Genomic DNA, 20,017 nt, shown 5'->3' on the forward strand with positions numbered 1-20,017 from the left:
ACTTCAGGTGGAGTCAATGGAACAGAAACCACCGCTGGTATGGGTGGGTTCTCTGGAACTGCCTGCTGTGGGGGAAACCTCTGTCGGTAATCCGCCAGCATGGCTTGTAAATCCTGAATGAGCGTTGGAGGGAGGGGACTCATTTCCCTCTGGCGTCCTTCCAGATGATGGAATCTATGATGTGGAACAATAATATCTTCTTGATAATATTGCTCTTGGTAGTCGTCATCATCATTGTCATCCTGACACTTGATATTTAATTCAGAAGGATGGTGAGCTGTACCAAAGGTTCTTTCATCATCTTCATCCTCATAGTCATCATCTTCAGTGGAAGTGTCTAGGAGATGTGAAGGCATAAGTGGTGAGACCTTGCTGTAATCTTGTTGTCTTTGAAAAGTCTTAAGTTGGTAAAGATCTGATGACCTAGGCGTTGACTGCGCAGGTAGAGCTAGCCCAGCAGAAACTGTAAATTGAGTAGGTAAATCCGTAGTTGATGGGCTCTTCGTCAACGGGATCGTCGTCGACGGTTCTTCAATGTTTCCGTCGATGTCGACGGCTTTGTCTACGAGGCAGACGGCGTGGATTTCGTCGACGATGAGATCTTCGTCGGCGGCGGAGACTTCGTCGACGGTACTGTCGATGAGCTCGACGTTGATGTGGTCGCCGACGGTGATTTCGACATTCTCATCGACGACTCCTAAAGAACTGGTTTCTTGGTAGAGAAAGAGATTCTTGTAGACAGAATTGGTGATTGAATGGACGTAGTTGAAATAGTAGCCATAGATGATGAGGCAGCAGAAGAAGTCACAGAGATAGTAGACGAAGTAGTCACCGTGACAGATTTAATATGGCTTTTACTTACAGTTTTTGAAGTAGATGCCTTTTTTGATTCCTTGCCTGCTGTGGATGACAGCGTTGACCCAGAGGAAAGTTTTGGTGACCTCTGTTAAAGATCAAAAACATCATGGGATGATTTCAAGTGTTTTCTTCCCTCACTGTCATGGGATCTGGCTCTTTTGCTGGAAGTAGACGCTCTGTCATCCTCTTCAGCCGAAGAAGATTTGAGTCACAAGAGCAGTCTTGCCTCTCTATCCCTAAGGGTCTTGGTAGGGAAGGTATGGCAGATCTTGCATTTTATTCCCTCATGCTTGGGATAAAGGCAATAAATCCAGTCCTTATGTTGGTCATCCACATGGACCCTCTTTTTATCACAGGTCCTGCAAGGTTTGAAAAGAGCTTTCTTGTCAGACATTCTGAAGAAAAATTAGAAGAACTGAGTGGCACTCAGAGAGACTCCCTTCCACACGACATGCGGTAAAAATCTGAGGAGAACTGGCTCTGCTGGGAAGGTGCTAGAGGGTGCTCGTAGCTGATTGGTTGGAACCAATTTTTGGTTCCTTTTTACTATAATGACGTAGATAGGCTACTAAGATGTAGGCCTTAGGCTTTTTCTTTTAGCCTACTACTGTTATTTACTTTTGGCATTACTTTTGTATTTACCGCGGGACTCCCGCCTTGGCGACAGGGAAGGATTCAGGCATGTGAATCTATGGAAGAAACCCCAATACTGGATAAACAATATTCTACTTTGGAAGTGTGAGCCCAGGTTCTGCATAAGAGCCATGTTTCAAGTTTAATTGGATGGCTGGGCACCCGCAGCCCACTTCTATTATTTTTTTATCATGGCTCAGAGAAGACCAGCCACTGAAAAACCCAGGGAACAGGTTCCCAGCCTGCCTAGGACAATGCCTCTGCTGAGCTGATTCAGCTGGCCACATTCCCACTTTGCTATAAAACTGTTTAACCAAACTGTTTAACCAAATCGCAGTCCCCTAGCAGCAGTTAAATATAAATGAAGTAGGTCTTAATAAGGGCAGCGGGTTTTATGATGTTAATTTTATTAAGACAATTACTTCTGCATGCATCCATAGTAAATTATGCTCATTTTATCTGCATTTATCCATATTTTCTTTGATTTTTGTGAAACAATGAACACAACTAATATAGTTTCACATTTGTTTAAGGTAATAGAAGTACTATCTCACTTTGATACCCGATTGGTGCTATAATAAGCTCATACACAGTGTTCATATGAAAACAACGGCATTGTAGCAGAAAAACATGGACACTTCCATCCGATTAAAACTTTATTAGGACCACCTTCCACCTCCTTTTCTCTTTTTTTCCTGCGTTAGCTCCCTGCCTTTCAGTCTGCACAGTTGAATCATTTGAAAAAACAATTTTAGTTTTTTCCATAATTAAAAATAAACACCGAAAAATAGACTGTTACTGTATATATATTTATCTGTAAAAATCAGTAAACAGAACACTAGCAGTCTTTAAAAAAAAGAAAACATAGAAATAGTTTTGAGCAAGAAAAAGAGAAAGGTCATACAAAAGATATGCATACATTACTGATCAAAATACAAGTATAAGGCAGATAAAAACATTTCATAAAAAGTAATCGTCAAGTTCATCTAACACCAAATACCATAAACTCATATTTCACATATTAGCAACACCTAACATCGTTTTATCCAATCACATAGTGCAATAATTCCATTAAAAAAAGAAAAAACCATAGTGACAATAAAGATGCATAGAACCACTACTTAGATCTGTAAAGCAGCATTACCCTTTTCAACCAATAGTGGAGTTTTACCATTCTCATACTGAAGAAGAAACAGAAGAGTAGTCCACCCACGTGGCCTTGAATCTACGGAGTGCCCCTACCCTATTTGCATATGTCTCCTCAAACTGATGGGTCCGGTCCAACTTAGAAAGCCACTGTCCTATTGTCGGTACGTTAGATGATTTCCAATTCTGCAGCAGCAAGGACCTAGCTACCGCTACCGCAACTGCAATGAAAATAAAATATTGCCGATATTTTGTTAGCTGTAACCCTACATGAGAGAACCCAAATAGGGCCAACAACGTTGATGGAAGGATAACCGATGACATGCAATGACTAATAAACTTAAAATCCTCCACCCAAAAGTGCTGTAGTCTAGGGCATGTAAAAAATAAATGTACCCACCCACCCGCCCCATCCATCTTACATCTGAAAAATTGATTCTGAGTAGATGGGAACATTGTATGCAGTCTAAGAGGCGTATATTATGTCAACCATCTAGATAGAAAAGTCATTCTCTTAAAATTAGCCGCTCTCGCGGCTTTATGACCAATCTCACTCAGTAGTTGCCATTCTTTAATGTTAAACCTACAGCCCGTTTCCTGCAACATGTTTGGAAGCATCGCCTAAATAAGCTTATTATTCACACCCTGGCAGAGAAACCGATACCAGTTTCCTATACCACACAATTTCATATCATTAATCCCCCTTATTATTGTTCTTGCTACATCATTAATCATTATAGAATTATTTTTAAGGAAGCTTGTTATTTGGACAAAACGTAACCATAAAAATTGATTTTGGCTACCAATTTGCCGTAAAAATGATTCCCATGTTATCAAGTTGGTAAAATTATAAAAATCACATTGCTTCAGAAAACCTAGATTGCTCCAGGACTGCAAAAGCCCTTGTGGAAGCTGTAAGCCAGACATCCCACAGTCTTGGGGAGCGGTAAGTGCATGGCAAGCCGGAACATTATATGCTTTATAGAATCGCTGGGTACGTATTGCTATTGCCGTTATGACCTTTTACCTTGTTTTCTTAGGTAGTTTCGATGACCAAAGAAAAAGTGGTAATTTGATTGCACTTTCTTTTAAAGTATCATTAAAAATAAAATTATGGTATTTCGATGAAGGTGCTGCTAATTTTATTGCCTGGCTAAACCAAAGAGGCTTGGTAATATGTGGGAAAGAGGGGTAATGCTAGCCCCCCTGCTTTATGTCTAATTGAAGTATAGAGAGTTTTACCCTAGCTGGTTTCTTTGCCCATACAAATTCCCGGATATTCTTGTCCAATTCCTTAAAATATGAAATTGGGATTTTCAAAGGGAGGTTCAGAAACAAGAATACAAACAAGGGGAGTATTGACATTTTAACTAGTGAAATTCGACCCACTAATGTCAGGGGTAAAAACGTCCACCTCTCTAAAAGCCTTTTTGCCTGTATAAGGGTATTCCCATAATTAATGTGAAACAATTGAGTAAATTCAGCTGTTAAGGATAACCCTAGATATCTTATGGGTCGCTGTGACAAAGTCCATAGCCCTGCTGGCAACTGGGCCTCTGTGGAGTTAAAAGCAACTCCGTTTTGGACTGGTTGACTTTATAACCAACCAGGCCTGTAAAGGCCTAGATTTTCTGCAACGCACCCTAAATATTTGCCCTTTCGGCCTTCAGATATAAGATCAAATCATCAGCAAAAAGTTGAATTTTTGCCATCCCCGTTATAGAGGCTACAATTGATGGATTAGAATGTATTTTAACCACGAGTGGCTTAATGAAGAGAGAGAATAGGAGTGGGGATAATGGGCATCCCTGTTGGGTGCCACTGCTTATCACCACCTCTCCCACCTGTTTCGCGTTAATAATTACCTTTGCTACAGCTCCCTTATATACTTTCTTCAACATTGCTATCAAGTAGGATGGAAAGCCAAACTTCCCTCAAATAAAAAACAGGGCCTGCCAGTCTACAAATCAAATGTTTTTCCTCGTCCATCATTAAGATTACAGCTTTATCTTTGTTAACTGAAAAATAATCAATCGCCTGAATAAAAAAAAAAAAGTGGTCGTCCCTGCAATAATCTCATGGTACCGGATACATCTGAATCTGGGGGGAGGGGGAGGGGGGGGGGGATGGGTACAGTCGGGACTTTTCCTACTCCCATTTCGCCCAATGACGGCGGCAAGGGTGAGCCCAATGCCTTCCCACTGAACACGTGAAAACTCCACCGCCTCGCATAAGGTCGTACGCAATGGCCGACTGGGAACAGCTTCTGGGTGAGAAATGTCAGTCCAGGAGCGGGAGACGCGATGCAGCTGGGCGCGGTAGATGCGAAAGTGGAGAATTTCTAATGTCGGCTACTGAGTGGAGAGCAGACGATGACGGGAGTTGAGCTGAGTGAAAAAAGTCGCCAGGTGCCTCGCTGAGGTAAGGAGGTCCTTTCTGGTCGAGGAGTCATCCCGATAGACCAGCCCTGTCCAGCTGGGGGTCCCTGAGCACGCGTACCCTATAAATAGAACCTGGATGTTCCCCTGTAGTGAAGTTCTCCTTTGCTGCAAGGCTATCAGCAGTTTGTACGCATATATATTTGCAAGGCATATCTGGAACTTCCCTGCATGTTTGACAAATAAGGAGTAAAGTGCTTTTAAACTGAATGCACAAAGTATGCGACAAATGGTATTGAGGGTTGCAAGAGCAGGAGTTGGAGCCTCAGCTTTGAGCCCTTCATCCGTAATTCAGAGGGCTAAGCGGAATGCATCGCAAATATGCATCCTCGCAGTGAGGAAGAACTCTGTAAAAAAAAAAAAAAAAAGTGGAGCAGTAGATAAATCAATGGAGCAGCTATCTCCAGGACTTTTGACTAGTACATGTTCTCCCCCTGCAATGGCTTTAGAAGGGTTCCCCAGCGATATGGATTCTATGGACTCTACGGCAGAAGCTGTATTGGTATCTGAGACTGATAATACTTTGAATACATTGGGGGTGGAAAATCCAAAGGCCACTATCAACTCGCAAAATATCCGGAGCAGTGGGATTGTGCCAATAGTTACATCTAGTGGATCTGAGGAGGGGAATGTGGCTGCTAAATCTCATAAAGACTACCCACTATTTGCAATACATCGCAAACCAATGCTGGAGGGTTCAAATTGCAACTCCAAAGGTCAGGCTACAGGCGGAGTAGCGTCTAGCGACACTGCGGTTCTAGCTTCTATGGAAATTTTGGCAGGGCAAAACAAAACGAGGAGTCTTAGTCAAACAACGGTGATTAAAACTGGTTATCCTTGTTTACAATATGGAAAGGCTACGGTTTTCCTTCTGTAAACCATTACATTTTTGGGATAAAGGACAACTAAAAGCTGTGGAGTGATGACCGTTTGCTGAATGTGTTTTTACTCCTGCGGTTCTTCATTACTCAGCAGCAAAAGATACTGAATATGAAGAAGTAGGTAGTGTGTGCAGATTTTATTGCATCCTTGCTCCTTTGGCCTCTGTTTTATTTGTTAACTTTCACACAGTAAGACATCGCTTAGAAAGATCATGGTAACAACCCGTACTTTTCACCCCCTTGTACTTAAGAGGGCCCAAAGGGGGCAGCAAGCTCTTTTCATGGATTTGCCTTGCTACCAGGACTCGAGAGGGATCTAAGCTCCCCCTCAGAACGGAGGGATTGGGCCGATATTAGATCAATCTTTTTTGGAGTTAGTAAAGGAATGATTAAACTCATGGTGACAAGACCTGTTTTGGCTTGGACCAATGTTGTAAGGTGCCCTGCAGTATTGTAGTAATCCTGTCAGCAGTACAAGGAGATATAGATACATGCATTTCGATATCATCAGGGCAGGTGCAATGAGGTATAAGTCGATCAGACAAAATAACCTATGTCAGCGCTTATAAAGCTCAATCTGAAAATATAGAACTATAAGGAGAATGGCTTGTAAAATGCATAGTAGTAGTGTAAAGGATGCATATTTATGCTTACTTGCATGGCTCCTGACTGGGATTTACCCGTTACAAGATGGATGCCACAGTAGAACCACAAAATGATATATCTGTTCAATTGTCCTTTTTCTGTGTCTGTGTACCTGTATGTAAATATGTGGTTTGAACCAACAACCAGTGTGTGAACACGACTGCTCTGACAGTTGAAAAGCGTTACTAGGAATAAATCTTTGAATCAGCAAACTTTCCACTAAGTGTGCGCTTACTTGGTTGTGTACATTAGAATTATGACCGGTGAGCTCGCCTGCACAGCGCACCAATTACCCACAGGCGTGTGGGGGCGGAAGGAGCAATTGAATATATATGTATGTGTATATGTATATATAAGTCAGGCTATATGTCAGGCTATATGTCACTAACAACACTCAACTCCACACTTCACAGAAAGGCTACTGCTGGCAATTCTACCCTCCACGCCTCAAGTTTTCACCCCAAACACCTCATTTCCAGCATTCCCTATGGGGAAATACTGCGCTTACGCAGAATCTGCAGCTCCAACACTAACTTAATCACCTGTCAAAGAGAGGCACATACCAGATTCAAAGCACGGGGGTACTCTGAGAAAATCATCACCAATGCCATTGCTAAAGCCAACACCACCTCTAGAGAGTTCTTGCTACGTGGTAATGCTGGAGCGGGTAATGCTAATTTTTGTATACCCCCCCCCCCATTCTGCATGTTTACAATAATTTGAATAATTAACTAATAGTAATCTTACTAATTGGTTTGCAGTGAATACTCATCAACCTTATTAATAAATCAATTACACGTGGGATTTGCATTTGCATGGCCTAATTAATATGTAAACTAAATTATGTACGCATACTAATAATAGACAATTAGAATATTGCATGATATATGTTGCTTTTGTGATGTATTTGTGATTTGTGCTTTATTAAGTGAGTATAAACCGCATGAGTGTTGCTTTTTGCCAGATAAATACACACACACATGGGTATTAGCGAGGAAATAACATTTTATTAGCCATTTCTATGTATTAATTACGTTTTGGGTTTCTTTTGCTTAAGTTGACCATTTGGGCCTGCCACAAAATGGCTGCCTCCTGTACCTAACGTGACTGACGACGCTCCACGAAGCATTGGGTGAAGTGCGCTTGCGCTAACGCCAGCAACAGTGGCCTCGTCTTGACCCTAACCAGACTGTACCCACCAAGGTCGCCCTGGGAAGCAAGCCAGTTTTCCTGAGGACAATGGAATGTCTGTTAAAACCGGAACAAGCAAGTGTGATGACAACATTAACCAAAGACTCATGAGAACTCTGTAGCACGATCTCTGATTAACTAATCAGAAAAGCCCAAAACCAATATTTGATACTTTTTGACAGTGATTTTACTATAAATTATGGTAGAATAGTGAGGTTGGCGCGAATGCTGACACGGACTGCCCCGATGAAGCTCTTTCGTTTCCTGACGTTATGCTGACGGAGAGGACGGTGACACTGCAGGACAGCTGTTTCCCTGAATCTTTGACGAACTGAATTGATGCCCAATTTCCTGATGAACTGAAATTTCTAAAGGGCATAGATTGACAGGACGACTGAATTTGACTTAGAGGATGACAATTAGCCAGAATAGGTAAATATGATGATTGGCGGTCTGAATAACAAATGATTTAACTTGCATAAATTAGATAAAGATTGATTTGATTAATTACCAAATGAGTTGGGTTGTTTATTCATAAGAGAATGTATTAATTCAAAGTAAATAGAGAATTAGAAATTCACCCTAACCAGCAACTAGCAGATTCATCCCCAATCTATGAGAGGAATACCAAAGGTGGAATTTAGAGCCTAATGAGTTGTAGAAGTTTATGTAGATTTATTGCTCATTAGGGTAGAGAGGTATTTCCTCTCATGTCAGCGTTTGGAACAATCATCTCCCGAAAAATACAGACTGATGATGAGTGAATGTTGGTGTTATGGGCCCCACCAGTGAATGTATTGATTGAATGTGTCAGTGAATCTTTGGTCTGTGACGGAGGGAGGGATTTTGTATTCCACGCTGCAGCAGTAACACCCTCAATGTCACCGGGGAGGATAACATACCCACTGACCCACTCAACACAGGGCCCATCAGCACCCGTCTCATCATCACTACTGAGGAACGGGCAATCAGGTCCACCATCAACAGGCATTGGGGGATCATCAAATTAGACCAAACCCTAGGTCCCATTGTTGCCCAACACCCGGAAATCACCTACAGGAGAGCCTTCTCCATACGTGATACTCTAGTCAGGAGCAGCTCTGAGGTCTCCTCCAAGACCAACTGGCTTTCCAACATCACAGGGTTTGTCAAATGCACCAGTTGCAGGGCCTGCAAGTTCGGTATAAATACCAGTCAGGTTACAGCCCCTTTTCGAACTGACACGCTGAAAATCAAATAAAAACTTACCTGCAGAACAGAATTCGCAGTCTACGTGCTTGAGTGCAGCTGTGGCCTCAGATACGTAGGTAGCACCAAGTTACCCGTACACCAACGTATTTTGCAACATCTCAGGGCCATAGTCCACAACGATGCCACATACCCTGTAGCACGACACTTTAAGGAGATTCACAACAACCTCCTGAGTGATCTCAAATACTTTGTCATTGACTGCATACCACCGCTCAGGCGGGGTGGCAACAGGGAAAAACTTCTCAGGCAACTCGAATCGAGATACATCATTGAGCTCCATACCAAGACACCGGCAGGGCTCAACATGAATGAGGATCTCCACAATTTCCTTTAGACACCATCAGGCATACTTTCACATTACCCGTAAGGTCATGATGTACCATCTGTCTATCTGCTTTTATGTCTGTGACCCATACTGTTTATCTTGTGTATCCTGTGTTTTTAACCTGCACTGTACATATTTTGCATATACTGATGCTCATTTCCCTACCTATCACCAGTAATACGTCGTATTCTACCTCAGGTATATCAGCATGATCATTTAGACCGTTATGCTTGCTGTCGATCACCCTAGTCAGTTCTAGCTCTTACCACACAACGAGTCGCATGTGTTACTGTTGGCTGGTTGTTTGTTTTTAAATGCACTCACAGTTATCACACGTCACCGAAAACACACTTGAGGCCACTTTTAGCTTCTTTTTCCTTTATGGGAACACTATCACTTTGTCATATCACCTTACTCACACGCCCAGCGCACCTTCCTTTTCACCCCCATTTTCGTCACCTGATAGATCTAGGAGCTCGTTATGACTTTTATCCGGACAGGCCACCATCCACCTCTACGCTGACTTTGGCTGACTGATTCCTTCTATCACCGCGCCACCCAAACGGCAACCTACAGGGCATGCACGCGCTTGCGCTCGTTCACTTTCCTTGCTGACATACCCCCTCCAACGCCTTACCGTGACTCACTCTGCGGTCCAGCCCTCCAACGCCCGTCATAGCTATTCCTATCCCCTGGGGACGCTTTTTTACCGTTTTTTTGGCGACTTCCATCCTCGATGGTTCGCCTAGGCCAACGCCACAATCTCACTACTCGCACAATGCGTGGGATTCCGACTCAACCCGATGCTAATAGGATCCACCTAGTCCGCAGATCAACACTAGAGAGCAGCAGTATTCCACCATGTGGCCTCTGCGTACACACCTAAGACATTTCCAACACTAGGACACCTCCGTGCCTCATAGTTTAATTTGTTCATACTTGTGCCATATCAGCACACTGTGTACCTTATTTCCAAACCTCTTTATCAGGTGTTCAAACACTGCTAATATATTCCGTCAGTGTGCAGGTGATGTATTTTTACAAAACGGCAGTCTTTCATTCATGCTAGTCACTGTTTTGCTTTGCGGTCGCCAATGATGTCATTTCACATGAATGACTCGAATTTTCAGCACTTGTGTCAGCCACGTCACCGCTGCCTTACTCACTATGCAAATGAAAAAGTCACTCGCTTACCCTAGGCATATGTTTGAACGTGTATAGATAGAGCTTGTCATTCATCGCAGCACGTTATGTTAACAAGACCGCACGCTTGCAGTCGAAACGAGTCTTCTTGCCATGCTTGCTAAATAAATCAATATCTTGAGCATATATATATCCTGCTCATGCCGCCAGGCTGCAAGGATAGCCCGCACTCGAGGTAAGTCCAATAGTATCTTTATTCACAGCTGACGTGTTTCAACCAAACGGTCTTTATTACGGAGCTGTATATATACTCAATTGCTCCGCCGGCACAGCACACAATTATCCACGGGCGTATGAGGGCGGAAGGAGCAAATAATATATGTTCGCGCTCCAACTTACTGTCTGCCGATCCTTGGCAGAGCAACCATGCACGGACCTCAGTAATCTCGCAAGAAGACTTCAAACAACTTCAATGTTTTGAAGAAAGCAGTGTAGTTTATTCAAAGGTAAGCAACAGATTTATTCAGGCATAGTGCCTGCCATGACGAGTTTCGCTCGCCACACGCGAGCTTGATGACATGACCATAATTGTAATGTACAGAACCAAGTAAGTGCACACTCAGGGGAAAGTTTGCTGACTCGAAGATTTATTCCCAGTAACGCGTTTTGACTGTCAGAGCAATCTTGTTCACACGCTGGTTGTTGGTTCAAACCACATATTTACATACAGGTACACAGACACAGAATAAGGACAATTGAACAAATCTATAATTTCGTGATAGATATATATATATATATATATATACATACATACACACTCTCAGCCCAAGACAGGGCACTAGCAAAAGACAAAGAAGAACCAAAGAAAGAACAAGTACTCCAACACAAAGGAAAGAGTGGCTCTATGTTCTTAAAGAACTGGATCTTGATAAAGGGCAGTATGCGTACTTGCATGCATGCAGGAGGGATCCCAACCAGTTGGGGAGGTCCAACGGAAATGAGCAGACAATTTTGAGACCAGATCATGGAAAGACTGAATATTTGTGCTATCAGATGAACTAAAATGATGAAAATGGGTCTACAAATCTGTGTTTAATAATGTCTGCTTATGCCGTGTGGCTTGCATGCAAAGGTCTCCACAGTTTAGGTTTCACCCACAAAGTGACTTACCTGGCTCTTCCTCGATGCTCAGCATACCAGGCCGTTATCCTCTCTTCCCACATTTCTGGAGTCATCTGGTACAGATTTATTACCTGCCAAAGAAACAACATGCGCACTATCAGTTGTACAAAGAACAGAACAGAAAGTAACGGTATGACTCCAAGGTTGTTTTGGATGGTCGAGTCAGATTTCCACTATTTAAATGCTAACGTTTGCTATGGTTTGTCTTTCTTTAAAGTAAAGATCAGGCCAATATATTGCGACTTTGAAACTAGCACATACAATGAGCTAGAACCGATGACTAATTGTTAAAGTTATAAATAAATTCACCTCGAAGATATTCCACAAAATGCTAATGTTTCGCTGCAAATAGCAAGTCCCAACATCTCTCAAATGGTGAGATGCTTGATGTAAAAAAAAAAATGCCTTGGTTTTAAATTTAAACTGTCTAAATCGATGCTGTCTGGCCTTTAAAGGACATTCCAAACCACTGTGAATAGTGTAACTGTCAGAGAAGAGCTTCAATATCTGAAAACTAATGCCTTTCATGGACTGTTGAATTTACTACCAAACAAAGCTTTTGAATACATCTGAACCCAATACTGCCTTGCTCTGTAACAGACAACACTTTGGCAGATTTTGGTTATGACACCAATCATCAAACAGGTTTCTGTCCAGACATGGCTATGACTCAGCTGTTTTTTGTCGTAAACAGAAGGACTTCATCTGATGACAACCATGGGGTTAAATCGCATGTTGATATCACCCATGCTACAAACACTCCCTTGAAGCACGGTATTACAAGCATTGTCACCAATTCTGCTTGCTGCTTGACTTCATAGGTTGGAAGTTGCCATGCTTCTATAGCTTTGCATAGTCATATTTTGACGTCAAGTGGTTTTTAGTCAGTTTGCAGCCTGTCAAAAGCCATCGGATTAAATATAGCTCCAACCATCCAATAGCCAGCTGACAGACAGGCTATGGGAAAATTCAAGCAAAGATTGAAATAGGGAAAAGCACAGGTTGCTTTGCTCCAATAAAGAAAGGTGAGCACCAAAGTGAAGATAAAAAACCTGTAAACATTAAGTTTCCTTAAACAAGTCAAAGAAAACAGTATACTGAGTGTGCTGAGAATTTCTCTTTGCTTTTGCGAGTGAAAGGTTTGATGGTATGAACATTTAGAGAAACTGGTACCTAACCAACATCTGATATATATGTGTTGTTTCGAATAGCAAACTGAAATACATACTCTTAGATGAATACATGCTTAACACCTTATTAACGCAAAGAGATTTAGTTGCCTATTATTAACGTTTAGTTTCTTACCTGTCGGTGTAGTTTTGCAGCTTTTAGACTTTCTGGATTCACTATGCTGTGCATTATTCCGCTATCTAATGGTTGGGTCCGGAATTGTATTTCTTCTCTTTTTTTTTTCGTGGCCCAGGTGGGCGTTGACATACCACCATTTGGTGTCCGTGACATCGACGCGCTTCCTCCGGAAGCTCCCACCTTTGGTCGCAATCTTCGGATTATTTTTTCTTTCTTTGTTTTCTTATTTAATCCTTGTAAAGTCTTTTCACCTTCTACCCCCCTTTATCCTCCTGTCTCATCTTTCTGGCGGAGGAGGGTGGGTTCGCTAGTGAATCCAGAAAGTCTTCAAGCTGCAAAACTACACCGACAGGTAAGAAACTATACGTTTTGCAGCGTGAATCTTTCTGGATTCACTATGCTTTGCATCGACTTTGTAGCGGTTTCTCCTCATAGTGGTGGTTGGGTGGAAGATGAGCATTGGTTACTGAAAATGTGTTGCAAGACCTTCTGTCCCACTTGCGCTTCTTTGTTCATTTGGATATCCACACAGTAGTGCTTAGTGAACGTATGCACTGAAGACCATCGCTTGGCAAATGTCATGGATAGGTGTGTTTGCTAGAAATGCAATTGTTGCTCCTTTCTTCCTTGTTGAGTGAGCATGAACTGCTCCTTGTAATGGCTGAGCTGCCTGTTTGTGGCAGAGCAAAATGGTTTGTGCAATCCATCGTGCAATGGTATTTTTGGTAACAGGTCGTCCCAAAAAACTGCTGGCGAAGGATACATAGAATTGCTTTGTTTTTCTGCACTCTTTTGTCCTTTCTATATAGTGCATCACTGCCCTCCTGGCGTCCAGTGTGTGTAAGGCTCTTTCTGTGCTCGTGGACGGTTTTTGGAAAAAACTTGGTATTTGAACTGTCTGGTTGATGTGGAACTTAGACACCACCTTTGGCATGAAATGCGGGTCCGTTCTCATGACAATCCTATATTTGTAGGTAGGGTTCTTGGAGCGTTAACGCTTGCAATTCACTTACTCTTTGTAGTGATGGGATAGCCACTAGGAAGGCTGTCTTTAGTGTGAGCATATGCAGTGTAGCTTTGTGAATAGGCTCAAATGGTGCTTTCATCAGTTGTGTGAGCACTACATTGAGGTTCCATGCTGGTGCTGGCATTCTGCCTGGAGGAGCGATCCTTTTTGCACCTTCTAGGAATCTCTTTACCACCTGTGATGTGAAGAAACTTTTCACTGTTTCTCCTCTTGTGTAAGACACAATTGCCGCTAGGTGGACCCTTAGGGACGTGTAGCCTAGTTTATTTTGCAGTAGATGCGTCAAGTATCTTAGTACTGTTGATGCCTTAGTAATCTTTGTTTGCAGATTTTCTATAATGCACCATTCGGTGAATCTCTTCCACTTTGCTACGTAGCACTTTCTTGTGGTCGGTCTTCTTGCCTCTCTGAGTACCGCGATTGTACTTGCCGGTAATTTGAGGTGTGCGAACTCTAGGTCCTCAGGAGCCATGCAGCTAGGCTGAGGCTTTCTGGTTCTGGGTGTAGTACTCTTCCGTTTTGAATTGTTAGCAGGTCCTTCCTGGCGGGGAACCTGTGTGCGTGCGTTTGTGACATCTCCATGATTTGTGAGAACCATGTTTGCCTGGCCCATTGGGGTGCTATCAGGATGAGCGTCATGCTGCTGAACCTGCACTTGTTCAGCACTCTGTGTAGTAGTGGTATTAGTGGAAAAGCTTATGCAAATGTCCCTGACCAGCTTATCCATAGCGCATTCCCCAGGGACTTGTTTGCACGGTACTCTGGATGCGAAGTTTTGGCCTTTTGCATTTTTTTTTTTTAATAAATCTTTTTATTAAACAATCTCGACATACATGCAAATATGCACATCATCAATATTTGGGTCACAGTGCAATCAAGATAAGTACGAATATATCAGTATAAATTATTGGAATTCACGGGGATGGGGGGTCAACATCTTCTACATCACAAGGAGGGGTACATATGTTGCCCCGGTATGCATTCCAGGGTGCCCACATCCTGGACCATTTTCGGGGGCAGCCACGGGCCACATAAACTGATTTTTCTCTTAACATACTCCAATCAAGGTCCCGCTCCCGATCAGTGATCGAGGGAGGCTTCAGAGCTCCCCAGAGTTGTGCAATATTTCTCTTAGCGATCATGCAACCAAGTGTGACCTATTTCTCAGCATAAGCGTTTAGGTCGGTAGGTTCCCAGATATTAAGGAGACACCTGGGCGCTTCTGGCTTGATTTCTACCCCAACACTTCACTCATGATTATATGTATATTACGCCAATATTCGCTAATCTGCTCACAGTGCCATAATATATGCATAAATGTACCCAGTTGTGTGCAACCCCTCCTACAAGAGCCATCTGTCACTCCACCCATGTGTACCATCTGGGGCCCGGTCATGTAAATTCGATGGAGGATCTTTAGTTGCACCAGTCTAAGTCGCGCTGGGATAGCAACCGTTCTGGGAGAGGCCATGCTTCGTCATCCAACTCTATTCCATCCTCGGTCCATTTGTCTCGTAGTTTCGACAGGGGGTTTTCCATATTATTAATGAGTTTTCGATATGTCAGCGAAATGGCTCTGTCAGGTAGGTAGCCATCCAACAGCCTATCCTCCAGTGGAGAGGCATCTAGTGGTGTAGCGCCTGCAGGGAATGCCGCTTGCAGCAAGTGTTTGATTTGTAAGTATCTGTAGTGCTCAGAATCCGCAAGAGCAAACTGAGTTTGGAGAGTGTGAAAGGACTTCACACCCTCGGCGCACCAAAGGTCCTTGACTTGGGAGATGCTTATTAGGTCCCATCTGTCAAACCCTTTTGAGTTTCCCATATATATCCCAGTTTCTGTGAGTCCCATAGAGGCGTTGCAAGAGTCAGCTTGTTGTGCCAGCCGAGTGACCTATGTGCACAATGCCATATTTTGACTGTGTGGTCCGTGGGGCCGGTGAGTGGGAATTTACTAGGCGTTGAGTATAGCGCCCGGGAGAAGGTACCATTAAATAAAAGCCATCGATCCATAAGAAACCCCGGGTTATCAGGGCGCCCATATTTGCAATGATTTATAGCTGTAAGATGCGCGGCCCAATAATATTTCCTAATATCTGGTAGGCCAATTCCACCATCATACCAACTGAGTGTAAGCTTTTTAAGAGCAATACGTGGTCGTCCTCCCCAAAGTAGGTCTCGTAGGAGCCCCTCTAGATCTTTAAAATATGAATCTGGGACAGGGTCTATTGAATTCTGCAGTGCGCACAGGAAACGGGGCAGCGACATCATTTTAAATAGCGCAGCTTTGCCCAGAAGCGAGAGCGGGAGCGACCTCCAGTTTAGTAAGTCGCTTTTCAGCCTCTGCATTGGGGGGAGCAGGTTACGGGCATATCGGACTGAGGAATCAAGAGAGACAAATATTCCTAGGTATTTAAAGCCTTCTGAGACTACAGATATCGGGCAGGTGTGGGGTAGTGGAGGGGGGTTCCCCCATAGGACATAGAGATGCGATTTTTGCCAGTTGACGCGAAAACCAGAGTACCTGCCAAAGATATGCAGTATGTCAAAGACTACGACTAATGATCTCTTCGGGGACGCGAGATACAGGAGAATATCGTCCGCGTATAAAGATATACGGTCCTCCCAGTCCGCTGACCACCGTAGGCCAAGGATCTGTACATCTTTACGTATCCACGCCGCCAGAGGCTCAAGGGCCAGAGCGAACAGGTTCTGACTTCCTATTGTTCACAACTATCTGAGCCATCGGTGCGCTATATAGCAGTTGCACCCATCGGCAGAAATTGGGTCCAAACCCGAGTTTATTAAGTACTGCAAAAAGATACGGCCACTCCAGCGTATCAAAGGCCATTGTGGCATCTAGGGAAACTAGAACGGCATCCTCGCGTATCGTCGGTACTCTACCCAAGACTCCGTGCAGTCTGCGCTGATTAAGAGCAGTGTTTCTTTTAGGCATAAATCCTGATTGGTCTGGGTGGACTAGATCACCTATCACCTTAATCAGCCTCATAGCAAGCACTTTAGCTAGGATCTTGGGTTCCACGTTTAGTAACGATATAGGGCGATAGGAAGAGCATTCCGTCCTGGGTTTCCCTTCTTTGTGGATTGTTACAATGGTAGCAATTCTCTGATCATACGGCAATGACCCCTGTTTAAGGCTATCTTCAAACATGGATTTAAGGTAGGGGCCCAATTTATCCGGCCGGATTTTGTAAAGTTCAATAGGAATGCCGTTTGGGCCTAGGGCTTTTCCCGGACGCAACGCTCTTATAGCTGTCGCTGTTTCATCCGCAGAGAGGGCACTGTCAATAAACGTTTGGTCTGATTCAGACAGTGTAGGAAGAGAAGTATCTTTGATAAGATCCGAAAAATCATTCTCAGGGTAAGGTGCCACCGATCCATACACCGCTTGGAAGTGAGCTGCAAAGTGGTTAGCTATGTCTTGAGGGTCAGTTACAGGGGACCCATCAGCGCCCGCAAGTTCTGGCACGAGCCTATTGGCTTTCTCTTTCATGTCCAGCCAGGCGAGCAATTTGCCAGCCTTGTCACCCCAGTCGTATATGCGGCCCAACCTTTCTTGTCCCATTTGTTTGGCTCGGTCAGTGACCAATGCCCGGTACTCCTCCTGCCGCAGCCGGAGGAGGTGAAGGGCTTCCGGTGTGTGTGTAAGCCGATCTCCTGCTCCAGGCGATAAATCTCCTGTTCTATGTTGGAGATGTCTTTCATTCTATCCTTCTTGGAGCCCGCAATCAGGGAAAGGGCCTGCCCTCGGATTACCGTTTTGAACGCTTCCCATAATATTTGGGGGGACTCAACTGTGTGTTCGTTCTCAAGAAAGTAATTGTCCATGGCTTTATTGAGGTCTTTTCTGATTTTGGGGTGCTTGAGGTACCAGGGATGTATTGGGGCAATTCATCCCACCTGCGTGTGGTCTAGTACTATGTGGACCCACAGAGGGGAATGATCGGAAATGCCTCTGGCCAGGTGACGTAATTCGTGAATGTCTGATTTGTGGAGCCGGAACTATTGTGTAGTCAAGACGGGATAGGCTATTATGTGCTCCTGAATGAAAGGTGTATTGGATCTTGTCTCGGTTGCACGCTCTCCAACTATCTATCAGCCCCATCGCCTCTAGGAAAACTGAGAAGGTATGTGCTGCGCGAGAGGTTGTGCGAGGGGGAAGCCTGTCTAATGTCCCTGATAATATGGAATTGAAATCGCCTCCAAGCATCAATTGCCCCTCAGGCAGAGTTAACAGAACAGCGCTGAGATCAGTAGCCCCGGGGGTGCATATACTGACATAAAGGTAACAGTTCGACGCTCCCAAGAGCCCATAACTCCGACATATCTGCCCCGATCGTCTGCGTAGGTGAGCGAGAAAGGAAATGACTTTTTTTGCATAATGCCTATGCCCCTGGAGCAAAAGGTGAAGCCCGTGTGTGCTACCATTGAGTAACCCAATCTGTGCATTGCTTTGCACGTGTTGCCTATGAGGTGGGTTTCCTGAAGCAACACAATGTCCGGTGACAGTCTGTGACGGGGCTAGGGACATGACTGAGATGGACTCACATGTTTGGCCATATTGGACCCAAGACCCCTCTATACCCCTTTGTGTTCTTACACAGGCTGGCGAGGAACCCGAGCGACCGAAAGAATGGACTTCCTACCCTCAGCGAGACTGGAGTCAAGAAATGGTACCGGGTGCCTTTAAGAAGGGAATCCCTTGGGACGCGACTCCTCCCCTGGATGACGTTTCCTGTAGCGGGACTTCAAAGGAGAACAGGAACGGGAAGTCAGTGGACGGCGTTTCCCCGGAGTTGGAGTGCGAGTTGGAGTGGAGGAGAAGAGTGGCGGTGAGCGAGGAGGAGTACGGAACATCGGAGGAGAGCGTGTTGGAGTGGCGGAAGGAGAGTCGAGAGAAGAAAGCGGCGGAGCCGAGAGCAGACACCGAAGAGCCTACGGGAGCTGAGAACGACAAGCCAGGAGGCAAACGATCCCGCAAAGGCGCCCTGCCACGTTCCCAGGGGAAGAGCGTGGCTGGAGCAGGTACGGGGGAGAGTCGCAGGCTGGGTGGGGAAGGGAAAAGCCTTGTAAATAAGTCACAGATAGTATCAGACACCCGTCATCACCCCCTTTACCAAACCCCACCCCCCTGAGCACTTAGACACCTCCTAGAACTTCGCTGCACGGTGTCCTTCACTCCCGGCTTCTGGTTGCTGGGCAAAAACGCCTAATACGTACTTTTCTTTTCCTTTTGGGACAATACCGGGGAAGAGAGACCAGACCTGATCGACGAGGCGGGGAGCCATACAGCGAGTCTACATTCCCTGAACACTGCAGAGCTCCATCTACTCCTAGCCCGAGAAAAACTGTAAACACCCGGCAATAAATCGATTACAAAAATACAGATCCTCCTTGTGCATCGTTTCTGTCACCCCGAACCCACTACACAGTCTCTTAATGTATTGTAGTACAACACTTCTCTTGATCTTGTCCCCCAAGCCGTTAACATTCCAACTTAAAATTTTAATCTCCTTGTTACACTGTACTCCCATTGGTGAATAAACAGTTCCCCCACTAGCTAGTTTATGTGTATGCATTGCATTGTCGAGATGATGCAAAGGGATCAACAAACAAATAAACAACAATCCCACCCAACAACCCCCCACCCTGCTTCCCTGCACTCTGGGCTTAGAACTGCCCATGAAAAATTAAATGCAGAGTGCCTGTCGCCCAACTATTCTACTGAAAAGAAGAAAAATGCGGGGGGAGGCCTTAAAGCCCTGTAGCCCCCTTTCCCACTGTTACAAATTACTGGTGCAGTATATGATGGCTACACTGGCCATCGAGAAAGCAAACACCCAATTTGTCGGCTTAGATTACGGCTCAAGCCCGAGTCCAACCTCGGCTGCGTGTGCTCCTTAAACAAAGAAAAGCAGGCCAGTCATTGCCACCCACGGCCCATCTACAAGAGTCCGCTGATCAACTTAATG

The 20,017-nt window shown here is 44.4% G+C and overlaps 1 protein-coding gene across 2 annotated transcripts in view; it reads right to left on the bottom strand.

Moving 5' to 3' along the window:
- Positions 1-20,017, bottom strand: part of NF2 (NF2, moesin-ezrin-radixin like (MERLIN) tumor suppressor) — a 635,344-nt gene that overhangs the window by 496,909 nt on the left and 118,418 nt on the right. For both annotated transcript variants that reach the window (XM_085636353.1, XM_085636354.1), the window contains exon 6: positions 11,682-11,764. In XM_085636353.1, the coding sequence (XP_085492479.1) occupies positions 11,682-11,764 (83 nt within the window). The remainder of the gene's footprint in view (positions 1-11,681; positions 11,765-20,017) is intronic.

The sequence above is a fragment of the Triturus cristatus genome, chromosome 11, assembly GCF_964204655.1.
Source record: "Triturus cristatus chromosome 11, aTriCri1.1, whole genome shotgun sequence".
Lineage (NCBI taxonomy): Eukaryota > Metazoa > Chordata > Amphibia > Caudata > Salamandridae > Triturus > Triturus cristatus.